The 26,459-nt window shown below is 28.4% G+C and overlaps 3 protein-coding genes across 3 annotated transcripts; all 3 read left to right on the plus strand.

Annotated features, from left to right (window-relative positions):
• The first annotated feature begins 129 nt into the window (after window positions 1-129).
• On the plus strand, window positions 130-2,026 carry LOC145192130 (alpha-tocopherol transfer protein-like). The gene is made up of 2 exons (XM_080069305.2): window positions 130-1,115; window positions 1,268-2,026. The coding sequence occupies exons 1-2, from the start codon at window positions 789-791 to the stop codon at window positions 1,757-1,759; spliced, it is 819 nt and encodes a 272-aa protein (XP_079925431.2). The 5' UTR covers window positions 130-788; the 3' UTR covers window positions 1,760-2,026.
• A 363-nt stretch (window positions 2,027-2,389) lies between these two features.
• Window positions 2,390-12,915, plus strand: LOC145192601 (tyrosine-protein kinase SYK-like). Its single transcript, XM_090086556.1, has 12 exons — window positions 2,390-3,227; window positions 3,386-3,484; window positions 3,604-3,744; window positions 4,587-5,082; window positions 5,303-5,353; window positions 5,692-5,832; window positions 7,660-7,766; window positions 9,509-9,697; window positions 9,878-10,027; window positions 10,209-10,349; window positions 11,138-11,250; window positions 12,664-12,915. Exons 1-12 carry the CDS (start codon window positions 3,063-3,065, stop codon window positions 12,746-12,748), a joined length of 1,878 nt encoding a protein of 625 aa, XP_089942682.1. The 5' UTR covers window positions 2,390-3,062; the 3' UTR covers window positions 12,749-12,915.
• A 668-nt stretch (window positions 12,916-13,583) lies between these two features.
• LOC145192234 (calcium homeostasis endoplasmic reticulum protein-like) lies at window positions 13,584-26,316 on the plus strand. The gene is made up of 19 exons (XM_090086566.1): window positions 13,584-13,672; window positions 13,953-14,117; window positions 15,033-15,151; window positions 17,991-18,086; window positions 18,174-18,250; window positions 18,440-18,677; window positions 18,884-19,043; window positions 20,904-20,983; window positions 21,068-21,206; window positions 21,283-21,533; window positions 23,320-23,453; window positions 23,579-23,800; window positions 23,955-23,987; window positions 24,079-24,123; window positions 24,245-24,337; window positions 24,742-24,815; window positions 24,915-25,006; window positions 25,809-25,878; window positions 25,997-26,316. The coding sequence occupies exons 1-19, from the start codon at window positions 13,645-13,647 to the stop codon at window positions 26,017-26,019; spliced, it is 2,139 nt and encodes a 712-aa protein (XP_089942692.1). The 5' UTR covers window positions 13,584-13,644; the 3' UTR covers window positions 26,020-26,316.
• The last annotated feature ends 143 nt before the right edge of the window (window positions 26,317-26,459 follow it).

A 26,459-nucleotide genomic window follows, 5' to 3' on the forward strand; every position in this document is an offset into this window, starting at 1 on the left:
TTATTCTCTATGTTGCTGTTCAAAATTTGAAATTTTGTTAAGCTCAATTGTGCTTTACTTTTTTCCTATTTTTTCTGAAATTCAGTTTTATTTGCATTTAGTGCTTCCCTTAATTTTTTTAAAAACTTTATTAAACATCGATAAATAAAAACAACTTCTTCTATGCTGTTTTTTTTTTGTTTTTTTTTCTTTTCTTTGTTTTGTTTGATGTGAAAAAACATCTCTATATGTTGTAAAAATAGACAAAATTTTTATAGAAAGGTAAACTTACATATGCGTATATATTTCTAAACAGTTAAAAAATCACTGTATTATAAACTTTTAATAAAGTAGAAAACGTGTGCTAAGAAAACTTTAAAAAAAAGTACCTTGTAACTACGACTTCTTTTTAGGAATGATTTTTTTTTAAAGAAAATTGTGTTTGTTTTATGTTAAGCTAAACAATCTTTTCAAAAGCTTTCAAAATCTTCTCAAAATTTTGGTTGAGAAAAATATTGTATGTAATTAAAAATTGTGAAGCATCTACCTTAGAAGATGAGAAGTACCTTTTAAAATTGAACCTTTATGCAGACAAAGGGGTGTTTTTAAAATTTTGTATTGTTAAAAATATCTTTGAAATGTTTTCAAAAAATGATCTTTTTTTAAATAATCATTTTAGCATAAAAACAGTCATAGGTGGAAAAAATCTTATTTTGATTATTTCAAGCATGGTTTGTGGTAATGGTTTTTCATTTTAAAAATAGCAAGTCCTGCTCAATATTTATGAAAGTTCAACAGGAACTTAAAGTATGAGTTTAGCAGTATTAAATCCTACTTTAGCAGCAAAAGCATTTAAGGAATTAAATGAGAAACCTGATAATCGACTTAAAAAAATTAGCAAGTTGCGAGAGAAATCATTACAGCGGCCTGACTTGCCATTTGATAGAACAGATAAAGGTCTCATAATATTTCTGCGTGCAAGAAAGTTTCATGTTGCTAAAGCTTATGATCTAATGGTTAGATATCATGAGACTAAAAGAGACAATCCAGATATATTTGATAACTTTAATCCGTCTGCAGAAAAGTTAACTTTTGAGTCAGGATGGAATGTCACTTTTCCTAACCGTGATTCAAATGTAAGTCTTATAACTCTTTTAACCTATATATGATATTAATAATCATGTTAAAATGATTCTTTTCTTCTCTACTTTTATTTTTTGTGTAAATTTTTAATATTAGTTTGAGTAATACTTATCATTTTCAAAGTTTGAATTTTCTTTACATAAAGGGTTGTCGAATATTGGCCATTCGCCCTGGCAACTGGAACCCAAGTGAGCGTACTATTATAAATAATTTAAGAGCCAACCTGATTGCAATGGAAATTTTAATACAGGAAGAAGAAACCCAAATAAATGGTGTAGTAATAATAATTGATTTTCGTAACTTTGGATTAACTCAAGCAGTAGCAATTCAACCAACTGTTTTTAGGCGTTACGGAGGATTTGTTTTTAATACATATCCCATTCGCATTAAGGGGATACATGTCATTGAACAACCTGCTATTTTTAATATTATATTCCCCATCATATCTTACTTCATGAAGAAAAAAGTGAAAGACCGTGTCAAGTTACATGGCTCAGATTTGGTCAGTTTCTGTAACTTTTTTAGTGCTGATATTCTACCTATAGAGTATGGTGGTACAGGACAGCCTGTTGACTTAAGTGGTTGGGTGAGGTATGTTATAAATGCGGAAGAAGAACTTGAGCATCTATGGACATAAAACATTAGAGAAAACGGTGTTTAAAAAATTAGATTTTAAACTTGAAATTTCCATTTTAAGTTTTAAAAAAAGACTTTAAAGTTTAAATATTTTAATTTTCCATTTTGTGGTACTTCATTTATTTTTAATTTTTTAAAATATTTTTATATGAATTATTTAAAGGCATTTTACTATTTTCTTATACCTTTTTTTTTTATTTATAACTTTATTACTTTTTTGTAACTTTTAATTTATAAGAGTTTTTTTATTCAATTTTTTATTCCAACAACATGCATAACTAATTTTAGTTATTTTTTTTTTTTCTATTAAAACATTTCTTTTTATATTTAATTTTTTTGAAACATTGAAAGGTTTAAATTTACAAAGTTCAAAGCTTTCAAACAAATCAAAACAAATTAAATCAAAAAACCTTTTAAATCAATATTCTTTAAACTTTAAAAAAGTTCAAATGATATCATTCAAAGGTATTCTTTAAATATAGCTCAAAGATATTTGTAAGTAAAGTTCAAAGAGTATCTGTTTATACAGTTTTTCTGATGCAATGGCTTATGAAGCACTCTGTTATTTTTAGCTTGTTTTTATATTTATGTGATGTATTCTATTTCACTATTTATACTTGGACATTTGAGCATAAAAATGTTTTTAACTTTTGTGTAGATAATATTAGTATTAATGTTAATACTATTTAATGATTTGCTGTGTAAATATTTTTTATTTATTTGTATTAATCTAATGTTTCTTTCAAGTAACTTTCAAAATCTCTCAAAAAGAAGTTGAATATTGAATGTTTTTACTTCCTGAGCTTTAATTATTAATATGTAAAGCATTCTCATGCTTTGCAATTCTATTTGCATTACTAGTAAAGTAATGGTCCTCTGTTGTTTCTTTTTTATTCACTCAAACACTTAATTCTTCTGTTTGAAAAATAACCTTTTTGAAATGTTCTGATGGCAAATATCTTTAAGTATGGCTCCTTTTTCCACACTTAAGTTGCAAAGTTAACATTATTTTATAGGTTATGATTTAAGCTTGAGCAGTTAAAAAATTATAGTAGTTTATTGTATTTGTTAATAGTCTGTAAGCAGTTTTCAACAGTTTTGACAATAGATGATTTAGCAGTAATGATCTGCCTGATAACAATTTATATGATATTAGCTAATTATATCTAATTTAGCTATATGCTGCAGCTGTAATATTTTATTACTATCAAATCTTTTTTTCTGATAATACATCTTTCTACAACTTTTTTTTTCTGTTTTTTGATTTAAAAGTTTTGCATGATGGTCTTAACTTAATATTAAAAATGGCCGATCCATCACTTTTGCGTTGGTTTCATGGCAGAATAACAAGAGATATAGCAGAAAAATGTCTTGAAACAAGCACATCGATGGCTGATGGGACATATCTACTACGTGAAAGTGCTTCTGAAATAGGAAGTTATGTGTTATCGGTCTGCAAAGATAAAAAAGTATTTTTCAGTGGTTTTGATTGATTTTGACTAAATTATGTTTTAAGAAATATTTTATGTAACCCAAATGTAACATTGAGTTGCATAAAATATTTCTTTTTTCTTAAGTAGACTAGATTATGAAGAAACAACTTTATATCTAGTGTTACTATTAACAGGTTGTTCATTATGCGATTCAAAAGCAACCTAGTGGAATGGTTGGAATAGCAGATGGACCTCAATTTCCTGGACCTGTAGAACTTGTTAATCACCATAAAGTAATCATTTACCAAAAGTTCTTTCTGCATTTTTTTTTTTTCTCCTCAATTTTTTAAAAAAAGTTCTTTTTTACATAAAACAAACTTAATTGAATACAATTGTTTTGTTTATATTTTAGACTTCATTAGGTGGTTTAATGACAAAATTAACAATTGCTTGTGAACGCCCTGCTGGAGTAAAAGCAACTGCATACAAAGATATTAGCCATGATGATTTAGATGAAGCAACAAGAACTGTATTGCGTGCTGAAGGTGTTGTAGTATGTAAAAAGTTTTTTTGTTAAAATTGATTAGCAATTATCATATATTTTAAATAGTGAAAAAAATAGTTACTTGTAAACATACATATACAAACAAACAAACATCTTATATCTGGTGTACTTGATATCTATAACATTTTAGTAGCTGGAAGAATATATTCAGTTAATTTTCTTACTATCTCAAACTTTTCCCCAGACTTTCAGAAGTTACCTGGATAAATGGATGTCTAATGAAAAGGTGATAGGGTCTCCAACCCAATTAAGCATGGGGAAGGTTCTGTTCTAGTTTGGGGTTGTATTTCTTCATCTGAAGTAGGTGATTTAATCAGAATTGATGGGAAATTGACAGGAGAACACTATGTGAAAATTTTAAGAAATCATGCAATACTATCTGGAATTAAACTAATTGGTAATAATTTCATTCTACAACAAGACAATGATCCTAAGCATTGTTTCCAAGTGGCTGAAAAATATTTACAGGACATGTATGAGAAGGGAGTTCTCAAAGAAATGAACTGGCCTCCTCAAAGTCCAGATTTGAACATTATTGAACATGATTGGGACTATTCAGATAAAAAAAAGCTGAATATAACCCTAGAAATGTCCAACATTTGATTGAAAAACAATCTGCACTTAACATATAAAAAAAAGATATGATATTTGAAAGTCTAATATGCTAATATTAATACTGTTAAATGAGAAATAAATATCTTGATAATCACTTACATAAAAACCAGAATACTAATAAAGTACATCTATCAAATTTATACATAGCTCCTCTCTTATTATTTGTATTTAAATGTTCAGCTTTTCCTCAAAATCTTTTTGATGATTTTCTTTAGAATGAAGAAGCTGTTAGAAAATTCAAAGTCAAAATTGAATATGTAGTTGGAAATATTTTACATAGACAACAGCCATGGTTCCATGGCGTTATTCCTCGTAATGAAGCTGATCGTCGTCTGGAAAGTCTTGGATGTGAAAATGGGATGTTCTTAATTAGAGAAAGAGGGTCACCTCGTGGAAGCTATGTACTTGGTTTATGTTATCAAGGGAAGGTATATCATTATCTATTTGAATGCAACAATCATGGTCAATTATCTATAAAGTCTGGAAGGTGTTTTGACAATCTTATGGCAGTTGTGAACTTTTATTCTCAAAAAAGTGAAGGGTTGTTTTGTACTTTGAAAAAAGCTTGTGAACTTACATGGTTTGAATTCCGACCAAGCACTGAGCTTTATAAAAATATTTTATTGCATCCAGAAATTCAAGCAGAACTTAGAAAAACATTACAATTATATGAGGATGAATTAAAAAAGTACAGGAGGTTGTCACGAGTTGGTAAGAAACATGAAGAAAAAATGTTATTTGTTATTACTAACATCTGATGATTTTGTTGTTTTTGATATGATATAAACATGAAATATGAAAAAGTATTAAAAAAAAAAGAAAAAAAAAAAAAAAAAAGAATGATAATAAGTAAAAATCTTTTTCCTTTTATGCTTGTTTCTCTTTTCATTTTCACTATATGGAATCTGAATTATTGTATTTACTCTTAAAGAAAAACCACCAGTACCATCTAGACCAGCTGCATTGACAGCAAAACCTCCAGGTATGCTTTTATCTGTATCATTTAACAATAGAAAAAAGCAATTTTTCTTTTTATAGTTGCGTACTTGTGTTTTGTCATAATAACTACATTGAAAACTAAAAATCTTTTTGATTTCTATACTTTTAAGAAGTGATTCAGTAATCAAATTGCATACGTTGAAGAAATTCAGTAACAATTATTTAGGCTAAAAAATGTTCAGTTAGACAGAAAATATCAATAACATGCTTTTAAAAAGGTGGTTATAAAAAATCCATTCTTGATCATAACAAATAATATTCTCTGAACATAATTTTTAATGTGTCCCTCTGTATGTTATCTAAGCAAAATATCTCTTTAAGATGTAAAAGAAGCCTGGAAATATGAAAAGATTTATGATGCTGTACGTATAGTTGGAATGGAAGGATTTAATAATCCATTCCAAACTCAAGAGAGAGAAATCGAACTTGATCCAAAGCGGCTTCAATTAGAACATGAGTTAGGTAACTTTCTTTTACTTTGGTAAACTGTATGAATATGTAGAATATCTATTATGTAAAAACAACTAGTTGTTGCATATCTATTAAGAACATTGAAACTGAAATCTATTTAATTCAAAGGTCAACAATTAGAATACACCTCATTAAAAGTAATTGGTGGATAGTAAATATGTAAATTAGAATTATAAAACAAATTTTGTGCCTGTGTACAATAATAATAGTTGTTGTTGTTGTTGTTGTTGTTGTTGTTGTTGTTGTTGTTGTTGTTGTTGTTGTTGTTGTTGTTGTTGTTGTTGTTGTTGTTATTATTATTATTATTATTATTATTAAATACACCTTGACTTGAAGAGCAATTATAGATAATAAAAATGCATATGAAATTTTATTAAATTAGTAAGAGGAAAAGAATTTATTTTAAAAGTTATGAACTATCTGTTACATTCTAAATGAATGCAACTAAATAAAAAAATTCATTTTGTTTTACTTGCTTGTTCAAACTTGTTTTAATTAACATAATTAAGGCAAAGAACATTTTATGTTTTGTAATAATGCAAAATCCTAATGTCAGGAACTGTATTCTCAACTGCATTAAAAAAAATCCAATACTTTTAAATTTTTTTAAATTTGTCTGAAAAGACTGTATATCTTGTTTAGGAAAGTGTAAATCAAGACTTTGAGCCATTTAAGAATTGGTGAAAAAAGTAATCTGGACATATACACAAAGTTGACTTATACAAGAAAGTTGACTTACTATTTCAGAGGACTTGAACATCCAGTCAACTTAAATACCAAGGATTATCAAAAAAAAATAAATATATATATATATATATCATTGTACTTTTTCATTAAATATTTTAAACTTAAAATCAAAACTAAAAGAGAATGCTTTTGGTTTCACTTCTTTGACATGAAGTAAAATAATATCTCTGGTTTTAATAAGTAATATAAAATAACTGTTTTTACAAATATTTAATTGAATTCAAGAAAATTTTTGCTTTCATTTTAGAAATGTTCCATAAGGACACAGTTAGACAAAAATATTAATCTATGGAAAACACTGAGACTTAAATATGAATGATAAAACATTAAGCAGCTTTTTTCATAAAAATAGGAAACCATTTCCTTAAGTAGATGAAGTGTTATTTTATGATATTCCACACCACTCGGCACATACCATCAAAAAGTTTAACAGTATAATATACAAGTTTATTATATGACCCAGTTTCTCACATAAAAAATGCTCTTCAGCTATGATTTCTACAAATTTCGTCAGGTAAATGACATTTTGCACATTTTGAAATTGACTCACTCAAAAATTAATCTCTTTTTTGCTCATTTAGTTACACAAATTCAAAGTCAAATTTGACAGTCTGACTTCAAATTAAGTTTAAACTTGAATTGTTTGGTTCTTGCATTTTGACTCATCTAAAATAATTTTAAGTAGTACATATGTTATAACCTAGTATGGAATTTTTTACATTTTTTGAAAAGGTGTTTTTTAGAATTAATGAGAATTGCTGTTGAGCAGTTGCTTCTAACCCTGTAAATAAATGAGTATTTATGTCAAGTCTTCTTCTTTTATCCCTTATAATTACTGCTAAGTTTGTATTAAATGCAATTAGCAGTCAACTTTGTGCCCTTATCTAGAAGAACCTTTTTTTAAAAAAATCTGTTTTTGTTATTACAGAACACTGTTTAAAAAAGGGCGTGTATCATAATTCTAAATTTTTGTATAGCAATTAAATTTTTAATTTTCAATTTAATTTGAACTTCTTGTTGTTGCAAAAATTTGATAAATTTCTTATTTCTTTATTTTTATATCTTTCTTAGGTCATGGAAATTTTGGTTCAGTTCGAAAAGGAGTTTACACATTAAAGAACAAAACCATAGCTGTAGCTGTAAAAACACTTAAAGAAGAAGATATTCCTGGTCAGAAGGTAAAAATATGTTATTTCCAGTCAGTATATAAGAATAAGATCTCTGTCCAAAAGGTAAGAATGGAATATATTCCCTGTCAGAAAGCATGAAGAGAAAATTCCCAGTTTGAAGAAAAGAACATGATAAAAATATTTTTTTCTGTTTTGGAGCTTTTAAGTAAAGTTTGAAAACAAAAAAAAACAAAAAAAAAGAATTTACCATTAGTAATAAATTTACCAATTTTTAGTTAAGAGAAAACTGAAATATTTGTATTATTTCTATTATACAGGGTGCGGCAGCGTTTTGCGAACTTTTTAGAACATTTTTTAAAATGAGTTTTTAAAGCACTAAAAAATTGTATTCATGGAGTATTAATAGAAGAAAAGTTGAAGATAAATACTTTTCCCACCTTAACATTCAATTAGGCTTCCTTTTTTTTTGACCACTGCCTCAAGCCTAGGGCAGAAGGACTGGCAGGTGACACTTGAGTGGGCCTTTTTGCAAGCCTTACTCTCAAGTATGCTCCACATACTGTAGTCATGGGGATTCAGGTCAGGGCTGGATGGTGGCCAAAAGTGTTTGAGCCAGAAATTAGCCATATTGTCCTGAAGATATTGTTGAGCTTTTCCGGATCCATGACAAGGTGTATTGCCCTGTTAAAAGATGTAATTGTTTTCTGGGAATGTCTTCTTCAGCCATGACACCACATAGCGTTTTAGTAAGCTAATATACACATCAGAAGTAACTTTTTCTTTCTCTTTGATGGAGATTGGTGGACATTTCTCTCCGTTAGGAGCAATAATTCCTATCATCATGATGGACTGAGGGTGCTTGGTGTGACACACAGGTGGTGCTTTGTCACTCATCTGCACAATGAATCTGTCATTACACCTATCTATCACACAGTCAACACTAAAAAGTTTTTTATTTGAGAAAACGTTAACTGCTGACAAAGCATGGCTTTTTAGCTGATTCAGAAGTTTCTTTGATCGCTCCAATTGTAAAGATTTTAGTCTTTCTGTCAAAAGTTGACATGAAGGTCGGGTCACACTGGGTTTTCCAAGTGTTTTTAGAGTTCTTCTGACTGTCCTCTCATCAATATTGAACAATTTTGCTGTCTTTCTAATGGATACAATAGAATTCTTTTCAACATGCTTTTTAAGCTTTTCTGTAATCTTTCTATAAACTTTTTTGTTCACTGAAGATGGCATTTTGGCTCTCTCAGCACTGTCACGTTTTTTCACTTTGTAAACTGTAGTTTTAGACACTCCAGAAACACTAATCACTTCTCGTGCAGGTAAACCCGCGTGAATCAAATTTAAAGCTTCGGTTCTTTTGGTTTCCATTGTAAAACTTTTAACTAAAATGTTTTTTATTCACAATTTTATCAAAATCTAAGATGGTCATTGAACATTAACCAACAAAACCAAATTGCGGAAGTATTTTTTTTCCATCACAAAACCTAGCCAAAAATTAGTTCGCGAATCGCTGCCGCACCCTGTATTATACTATATTTATCAAATTATATATTATATTATACTATATTACAAAATGTTGCGTTAAATTATATTAAACTATATTATATTTATAGTAATATATTATATTAGAAAAATATAATATAATAGAAAAAACAAAAAAGTAAAAATAAAGCTAAAAAAGCATAATGATATATTTTATAAGAAATAAGATAATAAATTAAAAAAAAAAAGTTTGTTTCATTAAATGCTAAGATAACCTAACTTTTTTTAAACATGATTTTTAGTCTGATATTGTTAAAGAAGCAGATATTATGGCCAAGCTTGATCATCCTAATATTGTTAGACTAATTGGAGTCACCCAGTTTCCTGGATTTATGATTGTTATGGAGTTGGCTCCACAAGGTCCATTACATAAATATTTAAAAAAGCACAAAGATATGTCTGTTCTTAACATTCTTGTTCTTATGTTGCAGGTGATTTTTTTTTTGTTTGCTAATTCTGATAAAAAGGGTATAAAGTTCTTAAAAACTATATTTTAAAAAACTATTCTTTTATAATTACCATAAAATCTTAGGAGTTGTAAAAGTTATTACTTCATTATTATGAAACTTTTCCAAAGACACTAAAGATACTAAAATTGCTCATTATACCAGGTGGATGAAGGCATGAATTATCTTGAGAACCAACACTTTGTTCATCGTGATTTAGCTGCTAGAAATGTGTTGGTTGTTTCCGAAAACTTCGTCAAAATATCAGATTTCGGAATGTCTAGAGCAATGGGTGCTGGAAATGAATATTATAGGGTATCAATTATTATGATTTATTGCATGACAATATTGCTGTTTAGTTTTGTGTTAATATCTTTATGAGTGCAATTTTGTTATATTATGAGAGATACTTTTGTGTGGAATGGGGATTGTCAAAAAGTATATATTTTTTAACATAGTTTGGTTTTTATACTCAAATCCATGCATTTTATTTCAGGCTGAAAGAGCTGGTAAGTGGCCTTTGAAATGGTATGCTCCAGAATGCATTTATTATCATAAGTTTTCAAGTAAAGGAGATGTTTGGAGTTATGGAATAACAATGTGGGAATCAGTTTCTTATGGAGGTAAACCTTACCAGGTGAGATGTTATTATTCATACAAATAAAAATTAAAAATGTTAACAAAACTTTAACATTGAAAATGTTAAGTCAAAGAATCATTGAAAAATTCAGCGCTGATAATTACACCGAAATTATCTGTGCTGAATTTTTTATGAAAATTAACAACACCAAAATTATCTGTGCTGAATTTTTCATCTTTACATTTTTAATGTTAAGTCCCTTGGTAAGAAGTTAAACCCCTTGGTAAGAAGTTTTAATTAGTCTGTTTTTAAGTGAGGAATTAATTTTAGCAACTGTTTCTGAATTTAAAAATAGTTAATAAAAACTTGAAATTTTCCTAATAACATGTTTATTTGTATTTGTATTGTCATGTTTTCTGGGTCCATTTTTTCTCTCTCAAAAACGTATTTTTGCAATCACTAAAACTATTTTTACAGCTGCTATTGAAGACAAAAGATGACAAAAAATGCTAATGTTACCAAATATACTCTTAAATCTAAGTTATGAAACTGTTAACTGATTCATTTTTTGAGATAAAAAATTTAAATAGTTGAAAAACTTTAAAATCAATTCTAAAAATCTAACTCCATGTTTTCTTAAGTTTTTTTTTTAATTTTTTTTATTATATAAAACAGAGTTAGAAATTTGATAGTAATAAGTTTTTTAATTAATTTTTTGTTGTTGTTGATTTTCATAAATCAAATTAGAAGTGCAGATCTAGCTTTAACTCATGTGTATCTTAATATCTCTTTTGCAAAATAACATGATATTCAAATATTTCTACTTGTTTTCTTAATACATTTAGGGCATGAGAGGACCAGTTATTGTAGAGAGACTAGAAAGTGGATATCGCCTTGAAAAGCCTGATAATTGTCCAGAAGCAGTTTATACTCTAATGAAAAAATGTTGGGAGTACAAGTATGAAAAATCTTTTTCTAATAAAAAATCTTTTTCTATTTACTATAATTTTAAAACGCATATTAAACAAACCAATCAATTAGTTTTGTTTTAGTTGAATTTTACTTGAATTTCACAAATAATTAGAAACCTTGATGTTTAGTTTCTAGACATATTTCAAAGGGTTCATTCATTTTATTTGCTGCTATGAATTCTAAACTCAAAAAACTTGCTCAATCAAAAACTTGCTTTCAAAGCTGATTGATGGGAGAGAAATGCATTCAATAACTGAAAAATTCTTTTACATTTGTAATAAAATAGTCAAGAATTTAGCTTTTAATTAGTTTTAACTTTTTTTATGCATTGATCTTCATGTTTACATTATAATCCTCTGAAGCAATTTTTAAATGTTATTCTTTTCTTGTTCTAAAGTAACTCCCACGAAAATGTTACCTTAAACTATGGCTGACTCTACTACAGGCCTAACAATTGTGCAGCCAAAAACAAAATTGACCGAATTGAGAAATTCAGGATAGTATTTACAATTTAGTCTCATGAGACTAGTTTTGGGTTTAGTTATATAAAAATTAAATAAGTTTAAACAACTGCTACTATTCTTTGATGCAAGCATTTTTATCTAGGATTTATCTTGGATGTCAACTACATATCAAAACAAAACAAAACAGTAGAAAAATGTTGTTAAGCTAATGTTGTTAACTAATAAGCAAGTGAAAAACTAACAAATAGAGAAATATTTTTTCAAATTTGAATTATATCTTTCTTTACAAAAAGTGAGATAAGAATGTATTTTGCATTCTGCTCTGCATTTTTTTTAGTGTAAGCAAAACAAATAATTATCTGTGATCTGAAGGTGATCACAAATGATACTGATTGCGTATTATAAATTATATTTTGAAGATCAATATCGTTTACATTTGTTACTTTTAAATCAACATGTTACTAATAAATTTTTTACTCTTTTCATACAAGTTAAAGCCGTTAAAATAAATAAATTAGTTTTTAATAGTTGCCATAAGTGTGCTTTATATGGCACGCTTAGGGTAATTTGGCACATAAAAACACCCCAACACCACAACCACACATAATTATTGGATCGGCATGTCCCTTCATATGTCAAATTACAACAAAATAATTTTGAGATAAGTTTCTTCTGATCAAAATGTTTTCAAGAATATATGATTTTCATAAAAAACCAAAATTAACTTATTTCAGGGTATTTTCTTAGTTCAATTTTTTGTAAACTTCTGAAAATTATTTCATAGCATTTTTCAGATTTGAGATTTTAATTTTTCAGCTTAAGTTTTAAATTTTCAAACTTTCAAAACTTGTAATTGGCTGGTAAGACTTAATAAAAATAGACATAGGGAGGGCTACACTCGGTCTCACTTTAATTTTTTATTTGTATTTTGTTAGTCCTGATGATCGGCCATCATTTATGGAGATTGGCATCAGTTTATCACAATATATTCAAAATGAACGTGTCAAAAAAAAGTATTAATTTAGTATTTACAAATTATTGTATTGTATTCTGTTAACTTATTATTTTTCTAACTTTTTTGATTGTAACTTACTGAGAAATTCTTATAATTATTTTCTTATGTCATTAAATAACTTTTATGCACACTCAATACTTTTTATCTAATATTTTTGTAACAAGAGTTCCACTTTATCTCACGTTTTACAATACCAATCAAAAACAAGTTACTTTGTCTTTTTTTTTTATAAAGAAGTTTCTCCTTTTATAAAGAATGTGTTTCTGTCCGTTTACGCAACTCCTAATATTTTTTATGAAGGCTTAAAGAGTATTTTTTAAAATATTCTAATCGATTTGTTTTCAAGTATTTTTTATTCTATTTTTGTTTTATATATTGTTTAAATTTGATTTTTAACAGAATGATTTTTGTCTATTTTTTTAACTTTTGTATAAAGAGACTGATTTTTTTTTTATCAAAGATTTTCTGAATGCTGGGTATGGTTTTCTCTTTTTTTTTTTTTTTTTTTGTATGTGGCTTTTTCTAATACCAGAATTGTTTAACTCTTAAAAATACTTTAGTAATAAAGCTACTATCTCTTAAAAATGCTTCTTTCATATAATTATTTACTGAAGTAGAAGAATATTATGAAATCTAATTTTCACGAGTATTATTTTGTTTATTTACACTCAGTCTTTAAAGAAATATACGTTAAAGTATTTTAATTAAAGTGTTTTTTTTTGTGCAATCTTTGGGATGTTTGCAAATTTCCTAACATTGCTTTGTTGTTGAAATAACAGTTTTGTTTTGTCATTTACACAGGGAAAATTCGTTTAAAAACTATTTCTGATGCGCAATTATTTTAGATATAAAAAAAAAACTTTATTTTAACTCAACACTCAGCAATCTAGTATAAAAACTTATGATGTCTGCAATGAAAATTCCTGATGGTATGATTATATTATTTGGGATTACTTAGTTTTAATTATATTACATTATTTGGGGTTAATTAATTTTAATAGCAAGGTTATATTGTTTTGAATTACATGGTTTGGTAATTAGATTAGGTCCTCATGCTACTTTTAATTCATTTTTGTTTTGTGTTTTGTTTTTTTATTCTAGATTTTAATGTAAATTAAAGTAGTAAATAAATAGGCGTAAACATTTTTCATTTGTTAAGGAAAAAAAAAAAGAGATTTCTATTAGTAATCAGTTATTTTGATTTTACAGATGAAGAGCAAAGAAACATCATTGACAAACTTGCAAACTTTGTTGCTCGCAATGGTCCTAAATTTGAAGAGCTTACCAAGAGTAAACAAAAAGACAATCCAAAATTTGCCTTCTTATTTGGAGGAGATTATCACAGTTACTATTGCTGGAAAGTTGGCTTGGAAAGTTAGTTTTCAAACTACATTTCTTGAGTTATTATTGTGTATAAGTTGAAGATAGAGTAGTTTGGAAATATCCTTTGTATGAAATATGCAATTATAGTTTATTTGATATTATATTTTTACTCTTTAAGTTATACTTAGCAAGCAATTTAAAGTCTTAACTTGTAACGTTGATTTAAGTTTTTAACTATAAAAAAACTGTGTAAAAATTTAATTTCAGAAATTTAAAAGTTATCATCATACTACTAAGATCAGACATAGTTTTAACCTGCAGCGTGGCTGTCTAACCTTGATTTACCTGTTATTGATATCAAAACTTTTCATACAAGGTTGACAAGGTTGCCACAGGCCCTGAAAAGTCTGGATAAGTCTTCTTATTTTATGATATTTTGAAAAGTTTGACAGGAAATTCTGGAAAGGTTGTGGAGTTTTTTAAATAGAGTTCTCTTGTTGAGGCTCCTCTACTTTGAAAACTTTTACTCCAATTCTCTTACTTCAAATGTCCTAAATTTGAATGATAATATTTTTCAAATAGTTGATTATCAGTTTAGGAACTTTTGGTTTGGCAATTCAACCAAATTAATCTGATTCTTCAATTTAAATAATCTGGTAATTCAAATAAATTAATCTGATATAAAATTATTTTTATTTTTTCTATTGATTGTCATTCAAGTAAAGTCCATGGAAAGTTCTTAAATTAGATAGAAAATGTCCTGGAGTTTGTTTTTGATTTTTGCTGTAGCAGCCTTGTCAGAACCCTTTTGAAATTCATTCCTAAATATAAATTCTATTTACAAGAGTCACTAAATTTTACTTGTAGTTTTATAAAAATATTTAAATTCTGCCTTTTAGTCTTGAAAATATTGTATTAATCTTATTTTAAATCAAAAGTTCTATAAAAATGTCTTAATTTCAATAGCCACACAGTGTGAAGCACAAAAGCGTTTGAATCAACAACAAGAGCAACCGCCTCCTCCTCCTGTTTTCCAACAACAGCTACCTCCACTTCCTCCACAGTTTACCATGCAGCCTCCTGAGGTATTAAGTCATAAATTTATCCTTAAGGCAAAAGCTCACAAGAGAAAAAAAGCTTTTTAGAAATGTCTATTGTGAATTGAAAATAATTTATTTGCAATAGACATGTTTTCTCAGAATTTTAAGAATGTCCTTCTAAAAGTTTTTTTTTTTTTCATTTTTATCTTTGGCAAATTAAAAAAGTTTGTGATGGCAATCATTATAGTAGGTCATATGATAAGCACATGGTTAAAAGACTTTTCATTGGCAGAAAATGTCTCTCTAAAGTTCTCTTGTACTAAATTTCCGAAAAAAGTTAAAACTGTTTTCTTCATTTACTACTTAGAATTGATGATGTATTTATATGAGTAAAATCTTGTTATAAAAAATTATTTGATTGCATTCTTATTGCATTAACAGTTTTCTAGCTAAGAGTAGAAAGTTACAGCTTTTAGTACAAAAATAGGAAGAAAAAAAGGATGCAAAAATAGGTTTTTTTACAACACTTTTAATCAATGTTGATCTTTACAGCAAAGAATAAATTGCTGTAAATTTCAGGTACTTATGCTATAAATTGAATAATCCTAAAATATGAAGTAACCAACTGAATCATCAGTTTTGTTTCTTAGAACAGTCCCTTTGAGCTCATTAAATATATGAGTGAACTCTGCTGTATATTGGTTAATTTGCAAGGATGTGCAAGAACTCTGTATAGAAAGTGTCACATCATTTTCTGTTTTACCAGTGATTGATAGCATTACTCCATGCAACAGACCACCTTTGTTTCAAGTGGATGGCACCTGCATCCACTCGAAAACCATTATTTATTGACAGAAGAGTCCTTGAATTAAGTATGAACTTAGTATTGTAGCATTTAATGATGGAAATAATTAAGCCATATATATTAAGGAAGTAAGCCAAATATATTTATAAAGGAAACTAAGTATCATGGGTTAATTAGGAAGTAAGCCAAATATATTTATAAAGGAAACTAAGTATCATGGGTAAATTAGGAAGAAAGCCATATAATAATCAATACATTACATAAGTTGATAATTTTAATAAATTTAATGAATTTTAATAAATTTTATTAAGTATTTAATAAAGTTTTAACATATTTAATGACCAATCCCTGCCAAATCTTTATATTTTGAGCACATGAGAACTTTCAGAAAATTTTAATTTTTCCATACTTAGCAAGATAATCTTTCGCAAAAGATCGAAGCAGTTTCCATCATTAAAGTGTACCACTGATAAGGGGATTTTATACTGATTAAAATTTTCCTTGAACTTTTTGAAACAATTAGATTTAAATAGCAGATTTTAGTCTATAACTTCTAAGAAAATTTACTAAGAAAAAAATTTACTTATTGGTGGTTTTGTTGTTGAGCTCTTTAAATAATAAATTTTGTAGAGCTGTTTTAATAAAACAACTTTCTAAAGCTCTTTTTTTGAATATTAAAATACATATCCATCTTTACAATTAATAACTTTAAAATTTTTTATGGGAAATATGAAACACTTTTTAACAAACAAAAGTTTTAATCAGTTTTGCAAGAGGATAGTTCTTTTTGCTCCTTTAAGCATGTCTATTTGCTTTTATACAAAAAAAAAACCTGCTTTAGATTTTTATCAAGAAAATTATAACTCTTACAAATATGGTGTTTTTTTGTTATTTTTATATTTTGTTTCATTTCAATGAAATACATTCACCAATAACACATATGGTCGAAATATTATCATCCCTACAAAGATGATGCCATCCAAAATTGCTTTTGTGCCCATATGAAAAAGTACTTTTTTCATATATGCCAAATTGCTTAAAAAATACATCTCTGTATTCTTGACAGGTTTAAAAAGGATGTGCAATATACTCGATAAACTTAAATTTCTGCCTTAAATTTAGTCAACAATTAACAATTTGTTAACAACAATGAACCTTTTGTTAAACATTTTAGTCAAATTGTCTCAGAAAAATAACCCAGTATTACAAGACCTTGACTTCTACCTATTAATCAAACTTTTACACTAAGATATTACTGTTTCAGAGTTTGTTAAATCAGAGAAAATTAGTCTTTTTAATCATGCTCACTGTTTAAAACTGGCAATAAGATTGATGTCTATTACTTCAATATACTAGCCTCAGCTGCCAGCTTAACAAACATGATAACTTATACTGTTCACTTGTTTTCCCACAAAGATCAGTAGGTTGGTACCTTTTCAAACATCTACAAGAGATAAACCTGATGACATTATTATTATTTGGATCAACTACCCATTTCTTGTAAGACAAGTGGTACGATAATAAAAGTTGTCAGTTGTACCAAATGTCTTTGGAACAATTCTATGACAAATGCTGTGATTATAGAGCTTTGTCTGCCATTGTCTTAGTTTGTTACTATTCCAGATATTATTCAAAAATTACAATGTCATTGATTTGTTCAATTTTGTCTTTCTGATTTTTTACATTTTTATGGTGATCATAAGTCTATAGCGAACAACCTTAAATACTCACTTTAATGGTTTATTAGTTTTTAGTTTGTTTTTGAGGTTTTTTGTCTTACAGGTTATTGTCTTTAGGATTTTTGACAGGGGTTTTGTCTTGAGGCCATTTTTTTTGTTTACCTTATTTTACAAGTTAATTTATGTAAGTAAAAGTAAAACGTTTTTCACAATTTTTTCATATAAATGTTTGTATAACTTTAACAAGAAAAAAAACATGGCCATATTTACGTTTTTATAAATCTTAATCTAAAATCTTTATTATTTCAAAAGACTGTTTCATGTGCAGAGTATTTCTTTCTTTTACAACATCATTTTTTATGTATGAGAGCGATAGATGGATAAGATTTTTCTTTTTTAGATAATGGCTCCTTCACCTAGAAAGGAGTTTGATTTAGAGGAATTCAGAGTCTTATTGCAAAAGTTAATCTTAGCTTGCACAAAAGATAATATTCAGGTATAAAATTCATCTGAGTTACTTTTAAGTATTTATTACTATATTCTTATACAATTTTTTGTTCTGAGCTAATAAATAACTTGATAGAATGGTAAAACATGGATTGTGGATAATTGCAAGAACCCTGAACAGTTCACAGCGACTGCAAGATTCTTGCTACACAGGTACTTTACCTTTTTTAATTAAGGTTACGAACAAAATCTATGACAAAGCATATTTTCTTATTTCAAGAGCAATCTATTTTGTTGTTATTATCCCAAGCTGTTTTTCTAATTATGATGCGGTTTTATTTCTTACAAATCTTTTTAGTTTCTTTTGTTAATTTGTATTTCTAAAAAAGATATTTTTTCTAGAATGCTTGAAGAATCTCTGCCTTTCCAACAAAAGTTGCATATTGTATACCTCACTAATGATCTTTTGCATCACAGCAGGAAAAAAGATGTCCCTCAGTTACAAGAGGGCTTACAAAACTACATTTTACCAATTGTAGCTGTCGTTCATAATGGAGAGGCTACAGATAATCAACAAAAACTTGCTAAGGTTGTCAAGATATGGGAAACGCAAAGATTCTTCAGTCCAGATATCTTGGAGGTAACTTTTGCTGATCAATTTTTAAAACTTGTTTGTTTTTAAATATTACTTTTGAATGTTGTTAAGTTTTAAAACCTAATGTTGGTAGTGCCCATCAGCAATAAGTTTTAAAACTTAACAATAATTTTCTTTCTTTTTTTTTTTTTTATATTAAGGATTATTCTGCTAAATAATGTTGCTTGTTTCTTACTTTATGAAAACTTTAGAAATTAAGTATGAGTGATAAGTTGTATGACACCCAATTAGATGTGATTGAAAAAGAAAGGGAATTTATGAGGGCTGAAAAAGATAAAAAAAGAAGAGAGCAGCAAGAACAAAGGCAGAGAGAGGAAGAGAAAAAGCCCATAGAAGAACCAGTGAACCAAAGTAAGTCTTTTCAAATAAAATCATTATTTAGTCTTTATTTATCATTATTTATCTTTTGTTTTGGGTTCAAAGCTGTATGTAAAAAATATATTTTTCTTTTGTAAATTTTTAGGAATAGTTATGAAATATATGAAGAGAGGAGAAATTTTGAAACAGACTTTGCTAGAAATACATGTTTTCTTTACACAGAAACTACTAAACACATGCTCTTTTTTTTTTTTCAATGTTCAATCTCTAAGTAAAGAATGATGCCTAATTTGTTTTAAGCTGCAACTTTTATCCTTTACTTTTATTCATTAATTTCATTACTTATCTACCCATACTATCCATTCTTTTCAATTTTCATCCTACCCATAGAAACAAATTATCATTAGAAAGGCTTTATTTATGCAGAAAAAAACAACTGATTTTAAGATTTAAGATGGTGCTCATCAGCTTCTAAAAGTAACATCTGGATGTTATTTTTTTTAGCATGGGAATTTCCTTAGATAGTTGCTATGATCTCTAATTTTTCCGCTATTTTTGTGCAAATTTTGTTTGACAATGACCTATTATTTCTCAATGTGCAATTTGGTTGCTTCATGCTGTTCACTTTAAATTTCATTGTTAATTTAGCATAATGGCAGCTTGCTAGATTTGTCCAGAATGTAAAATGATTATTAAGCCTTTGCATTGATAAGTTGTTTTTACAGAGCATCTTCTGTTACAAATTAGCATTTAAAGATGATCAAGTGCTAATAGCCTGCTGGATGACAAAATTTTTACCATATTTATCTTTTACTATCTATTTGTACTTAAAGTAAACATTGTCATCAAATGTAAAATTGATGGAATCTGTTTGAAGTCATTTAACAAATTTTCATCATCCATAAATAATTGCTCAAGTTCTTGTTTTACAGTCAGAGAATTCTTTGGCCCCCGAGAATCAGTTTTCTTATTGTACTTTTTGGTTCTTTTTAAATGTTTGATCACATGATTCAACCTATAACCAGCTTTAATGCATGTTTTTCTTTTTTTTTTTCAACTCAAATAGCTCTATTTCAATCAGAGAGCTAAGGGTTCACCAAGAGAAAAACACTCTGGATTTCTACTAACATATGTACAAACATATATCCTCTAGTGCAGTTGCATTTCATAACCTTTTTGTATTCTGAATGCAGCAATTTCATTATTACACACAGAAATGTTGGCAAATAAAAACTCTTGTCTAAACTAGAAAATGCATAAATGCTTATTCATATTTGTTAAAGTTAATGTGGAGCAGTGTGGTAAGTTTTCCAAATTCAGTTGTTGAAAATCATCCTTTAGGCAAGAAAAAATGCCCTGCAGCATCAATCAGCATGTTGGAATTGCTACAACTACAAGCAACTTGAAAAGCTGAAGCAGGAACACATACATAAGTGCAAGAGCTTTTCATACAGGCTGAGGAACAACTTCACCATTGAGTGATCTAAAAACTTTTTTTTCTGATGAGAAAATTTTTAATGTAGTTAAGATGTACAAGAGACAGAATGGCAGAATATGAGAATTGTCATGTGCAGAAGCGGACACTAGCAGTTCACCCCATCTGGAAATACATCACTTATTTTCAGAAGATCATTTTCATTTTCCAAACATTATATGACATATGCTCTAGACATTTATAATTTCAAAAAAATTGTGAATGTATGTAAGAACTACTAGAAATTATTAATTTTTCAAAGTTAATAATTTCTAGTAGTTCTTATATACATGAAATATATATGAAGTGTATATGAATTTTATGATTTAAAATATAAATAAGAGTATAAAGTTTTCTAATGCAGGTAGTTATTTTCCTAGTTTTTATTTTATAAACATAAATTTCAAACCTTAATGTAGGCTACAACATGTATGACCATCCTCAAGCACAGGACTATCCTCCTCCCCCTATTCCTGGACACTTTCAACAGTTTCAGCAGGTAAGCTTATAAAAGGTATGTATTTTAAATTCTGTCTTAAATTTCATACTGCTAAATTTAAAGTATCTATTTTTATAATATCAGTTTAACCAATGGCATCAACCACCACCACCACCAGTTGCACAGCAAGATCCGTATCATTTTTATGGTTCAAATTATACACCTTCAGTTCGCCCTCCAGCACCGTTTCCACCACCTCCCAGATTTCCATTACCTGAGCCAGGTATAGGCTTGAGTCTTTTTATATTATTTTTTATCTTTTGTTTTGTTGGTCTAAATTAATTTTTTTTTTCTAATAGGAAATTTTGATCAACCACCACCTGCATTCCCCCCTTTTGATATCCCACCCCAATTCCAAAACCCTGAAATCCAAACATTTGATTACAGTCATCAACGGGCTCCACCCGGTCAAGTACCAACTCCTATGACATTTGACTATGAGCATGGCAGAGCTCATCATCCACCAGAACAAGAGGTTTTGCATGATCCAACTATACCAATGGCACCCTATTATGATCTCCCAGCTGGACTTATGGTACCACTTATAAAGGTACAATTTTTTTTTTGTAGTGTAATGACATAGTTTAATGTGGAAAGTTTTTTTTTGTTAGAAGTTAAAATATGATAATGAATTTACTTCCTACATTCCCCAATAGCCTGTGTACCAAATATTAGTGAAAGTAGAAGTGCCATAAATAAGTTTTCAGTCTAATAAATTTTAATATTATAATTTTGTAGTGGATTTACAGTTTGATTAATGAAAACTGGAGAAAAACAAAGCAGCCACACTTTTTGGTTTTTTGTAAATTTTTTTTTTCTCTTAAAGCTTTATTAAACTTTTTATAAGGCTGGTATGAAAGCTTAATAAGTTCTTAAATTTCACTTTTTGTGATCTTTTTCCCCAACAAATATAATTATACAATTACTATATTTATAAGAGAAGTAAAACCATGACTGCTATTAATAATCTTAAAAAGATGAATTCTGACTAGCATACTCCACTATTTTATTACAATGTTCTCAAGCTCCTCAAGTATTGACTACAGGGGATGTAATTTCAGTGGGTAAAAGTCAGTTGATTCGTTCAAAACTTCTAAGTTCAAAACTCAATAATAGTGAAGATAACTTTCTTTTTTTATAACTTGGTGTCGTAACTTTTAAATTCTGTGAACTCAACAAAGTTTTATTCAAAAGGCTTTTTGTACTTCAACATTTTTTTTTCACATGCAAGAATATTGCTGATCATATTGCAGCATTTTTCTCACCTAAAAAGGCTAAGAAAAAGTATTGGAAAACTAATATTATTAACAAGTAATAATTTGTAACTACTTAGATATTTTCTAAACAAACAAGCTGCCTGATCGCTGATTTTTTACTTATCTAATGTAATTTTACCTGATCTTTAATCTGATGCATGTAATTTAAGTTAACTAACGTATTTCATTATACTTTGAGCTATGAAAGTTAGTCATATGTATATATAGTTGTGAGCATTAGAAAACTTCTTAGGGGAATTTTTTTTTAGTTAGTTGTGATAAATATTTCCGAAAGAATTTTTAGAGTCAGTGACCCTTATAGACAATAAATATGCTCTATATCACCCATCTTTAACCCTTTAAGAATCAACTTTTTTCAAAGAAAACTTTTTCCTTTTTTTTGCTGAATGTTTTATTTAGTAAACTATATTTTTACGTAATATTTACAATAAAAACAGACTTAAAGAATAATAACTATAAAAATAAAGGTTTTAATTTATTATATTACTATTTTTATATAGTTTAGGTATATTTTATATATAAAGATTGAAAGTAAAATAAAATTAAAATTTTTCTTTAATATGATATTTTTTAAAGCAGTGTGCAGCACACAACCCTACTTGACACAATTTGTACATATACTGACTCTCTCTTTTTTTTTTTTCTTTTTCCTGAACTTTTAGACTTTCCACTAGTTTTGATTGAAGTTCCAGATTTGTTTTCAAGGCAAAAATCTCATTTTAAAAGCATAACTTTTCCTCTTTGGGTAGCCACCTTATCACCTTTCTTCGATTTATTTGTATTTATAAAGTCCTTGAGTTACCCTAGAAAAAGTGAAGTATTTACATATTCCTTTTGCTTGAGATTGTAATTATTAGTTATGCAAAAAGTTTTGACATTCGAATTAACTCGAGTGTGCTCATTTCTGCAGGTTACCTTGCTCGAGTTAATTTGAGTATCTGCGTTAAGGGATTAATATTCGCTCACTAAAAGAGTGTAATTTGTTAATGTATCTTTGCACTTTTTTTTTTTTTTTGTGTCTCTGAACTTTTTTTTTACTATTTTCACTTTTGTTGTCAGATATGGGATTGTGAATATAATCCAATAGACCCAAAAGATCTTCGATTGCCTATACCACAACCTCCAAGTGAGAGATTGCTGGCAGCAATTGAAGCATTTTACAGTCCACCTTCTCATGAAAGACCTAGAGACAGGTTTGTCTGCTGAAAATATCTTTATAGTTTTAATTGCTTTGTTTCATTAAGAGTACTCCTAACAATTGCTATTATGTTTGTTGCGAGTATTTTCAACGATGCTAATTGTTTATGTTTTGTAATAGTCAAGGATGGGAGAAGAATGGGCTTTTTGAATTTTATAAAGCCAAGCTTAAGTATATAAAAGATAAAGAACGCAATCTTTCAACAATCGAACGCTCTCTATCGCCACCTTCCAGTCGATCTCCATCACCTGAATCTACTGGAAGTCCCCTGGTGAAAGAGAGGCGAAAAAGCAGAACTCCTAGTCCAAAACGTTCTCGTAGTCGGAGTAGAGAGAGGCAAAGGTATAGCTTTGTCTCTTCATAAGAAAATCAATAATAAGTTCAGTTTTTTCTGTTTGAGTTGTTTGTTAATCTTTAAATGTATTTTAAATATGACATTTCTTATCTTGTAAAATAATTAAAAAAATCTCTATTCCCTAAATTAATATTCTATTAGGTCAGCAAGTCCAAACGAACGGTCTCAGAATAAGTATGACTTCTGTTTGTTTATTGTTGTGTATTCACTGCGTGTTTGCGTTTTCACTTTTTGAAATTCTAAGTTTCTTTGATTTATCCTTCAGTCGACGAAGTGCTTCAAGAAGTCGTTCCAGGAGTCCAGTACGAAGGTATTCATGTTTTAAATAGTTGCCAAGTACAAAAACAATTTTGCTTCTTTAATTTTTTCAAATTTTAAGCTATAAAATTTCAAATTGTTTAAGGTCGTTATCTTTTTAATTTTAATTTCAGATCTCGAAGTCGGTCTTACTCCCGATCGAAATCACGATCACCACCTCGCAGGAGCCCAGTTAAAAGAAGTCCTACACCACCTGAGAGTTTTGTGTGAGTGATTGTAAAAGTTTTTGAAAATTCTTTAAACAGATTTCATATATATACTTCAAGCTTATTGTAACGAAGATCGGTTTTATAAATCGCTCATATCTTTTAAATACCATTTTAGTGTTTTATCATGCTATATCATTTGTGCCGAAGATTTTCAAAATATTTTATAAACAAAAAGATTTAATTAACAAAATGGATGTTGTTTGCTCATAATAGTTAAATCAAAGAAAGTAATTTTTGCTCGTTCAAGTTTGACGCAGAATATTTTTTTTACTCCACTTAACTTTTTTTTTATTCTTTTCCTATTTCTAAAACAATCAGTTGATATTTTATTCTAGATTTGTATTTTTTTTAAAAAAAAAAAAAAAAAAAGCGAAATATACTTCAGCACAATTACTTTTTAGTGGATTCACTACAAGGCCTATGGAGTCGAGAATCGATGACTCAAATGTTGGTCATCAGATGTTAATGAAAATGGGTACGTAGTTTTTCTTCATAAGTTTTATAAAAATCACCAAAGAAGAATTTTTTCTGTTGACTGCTTATTTGTATTTTTATTCGAAACGATCCTTTTTAGGTTGGGGAGGCCAAGGCTTAGGAAAAAAGGAAACTGGAATTGTTAATCCTATTAAAGGAGGTGAAATCAGGGATAGACAGGATAAATTCAAGGTATATAACTGTGATTTACCATTATTTTTTCAATTACCTAAATAATTTCCTAAGTGTGTTTTATGCTTTAAAATTCATGTGATATATTGTTAAAATGTTAAAGAAAATCAATATCTACATAAAAAATGATTGAATTCTAAATTGTTACTAAAATAAATGAAAAGAGCCATATCTGGTGCACGGTTCACACCATCTTGTTGGAAAATATTAGTCACAAACCTGCTTACAATAATAAAAATAGACTGATTTGTGTTCTGCAGTTTACTTCGTGGTTAATTGATAATTAATAATAAATTCAATTTAGGTTTTTAACTATTGGGACAGTGCAAAAGTTCGTGCCGTTTGACTTCTAATAAAGGCTTATTGATAAATTTCAAAGAAAAACAACATGAAACATTTAATCGTAATAGTTCACTTCAACGTCGAAGACTTCCTGCCACTTTTCCGGAAACTTTTCGATTCCATGACGGTTAAAGTCGGCATTCATTGAGTAAGAAAATTCTTGCAGTGCTTCGCGTATTTTCTTCGAATCGTTAACCCTTCAAAAAGTGCGCTTATACTGTCGTGGAATCGAAAAGTTGCCGGCAGCAGATCATCATCGACGTTGAAGAGTGAGGGGAGGGGGGGGAGACAGGACTATTATGGCAAAGTTGTTTTTGTTTGAAATTTATCAACGAGCATTCATAAAATGTCAAAGGGCGAAAACTTCTGCAACAACTCAAAAGTTCTAGAATGTTAGCGAATAAGTGTTGTAATAGTGCTTAGAAAAAGAGTGGCTTCTTTACTGTTATAAATTTTTTAGGGTATTGGGTCGGATATGAACGATCCTTTCGAGAATTTTAGGAAAAATAAAAGTTATTCATACAGCAGACGTAAGTTCACTTTATTCAAAATTTCAGCAAATTTTATCTTTAAATTACGTGTTTTTTTGGTTAAAAAATTATAAACGTGTTTTTTAAATAATAAAAGATTTTTTTTTTTTAACTTTAGCAAGATCAAGTTCCAAAAAGTAAATCAAACGCGATTAAAAATCTTTGTTTTGTTAAAGAACCCATCCACGGTACAGTAGTTGTGAAAACGTCAAATATGTGGGATATTTTGCATTTCAATACGGTTTTAACAACCCGAAGTGTGCAACAGAAAATTGATAGATTAAGTCTCTTTAATGAAGGCTGCAGTCACGTGATTAAACAAGTTGTATATTTGTAAGGGTTTAACTCCTCTGCTACGAATTCGTCATCAGTTGAATGACGGTACCTATAATGTATATTTCTGAAGTCATATCCAAGTAAAACGAAAATTTTACTGAACCTTTAATCATTGATTATTGCTACAATTGCAAATTCTTTTGAGTAACTATCAACGTTGATATGCATGCTGGGATTGATTTTGATATCTCAATGCTTAAATAGCATTTTAATAAGTTCGGCTTTTTTTCTTAAACGTCTATAAG

Source organism: Hydra viridissima, unplaced genomic scaffold, assembly GCF_058129835.1.
Source record: "Hydra viridissima isolate aposymbiotic clone 2 unplaced genomic scaffold, HvirCarnegie_v1 scaffold_1, whole genome shotgun sequence".
In the NCBI taxonomy this organism is placed as follows: domain Eukaryota; kingdom Metazoa; phylum Cnidaria; class Hydrozoa; order Anthoathecata; family Hydridae; genus Hydra; species Hydra viridissima.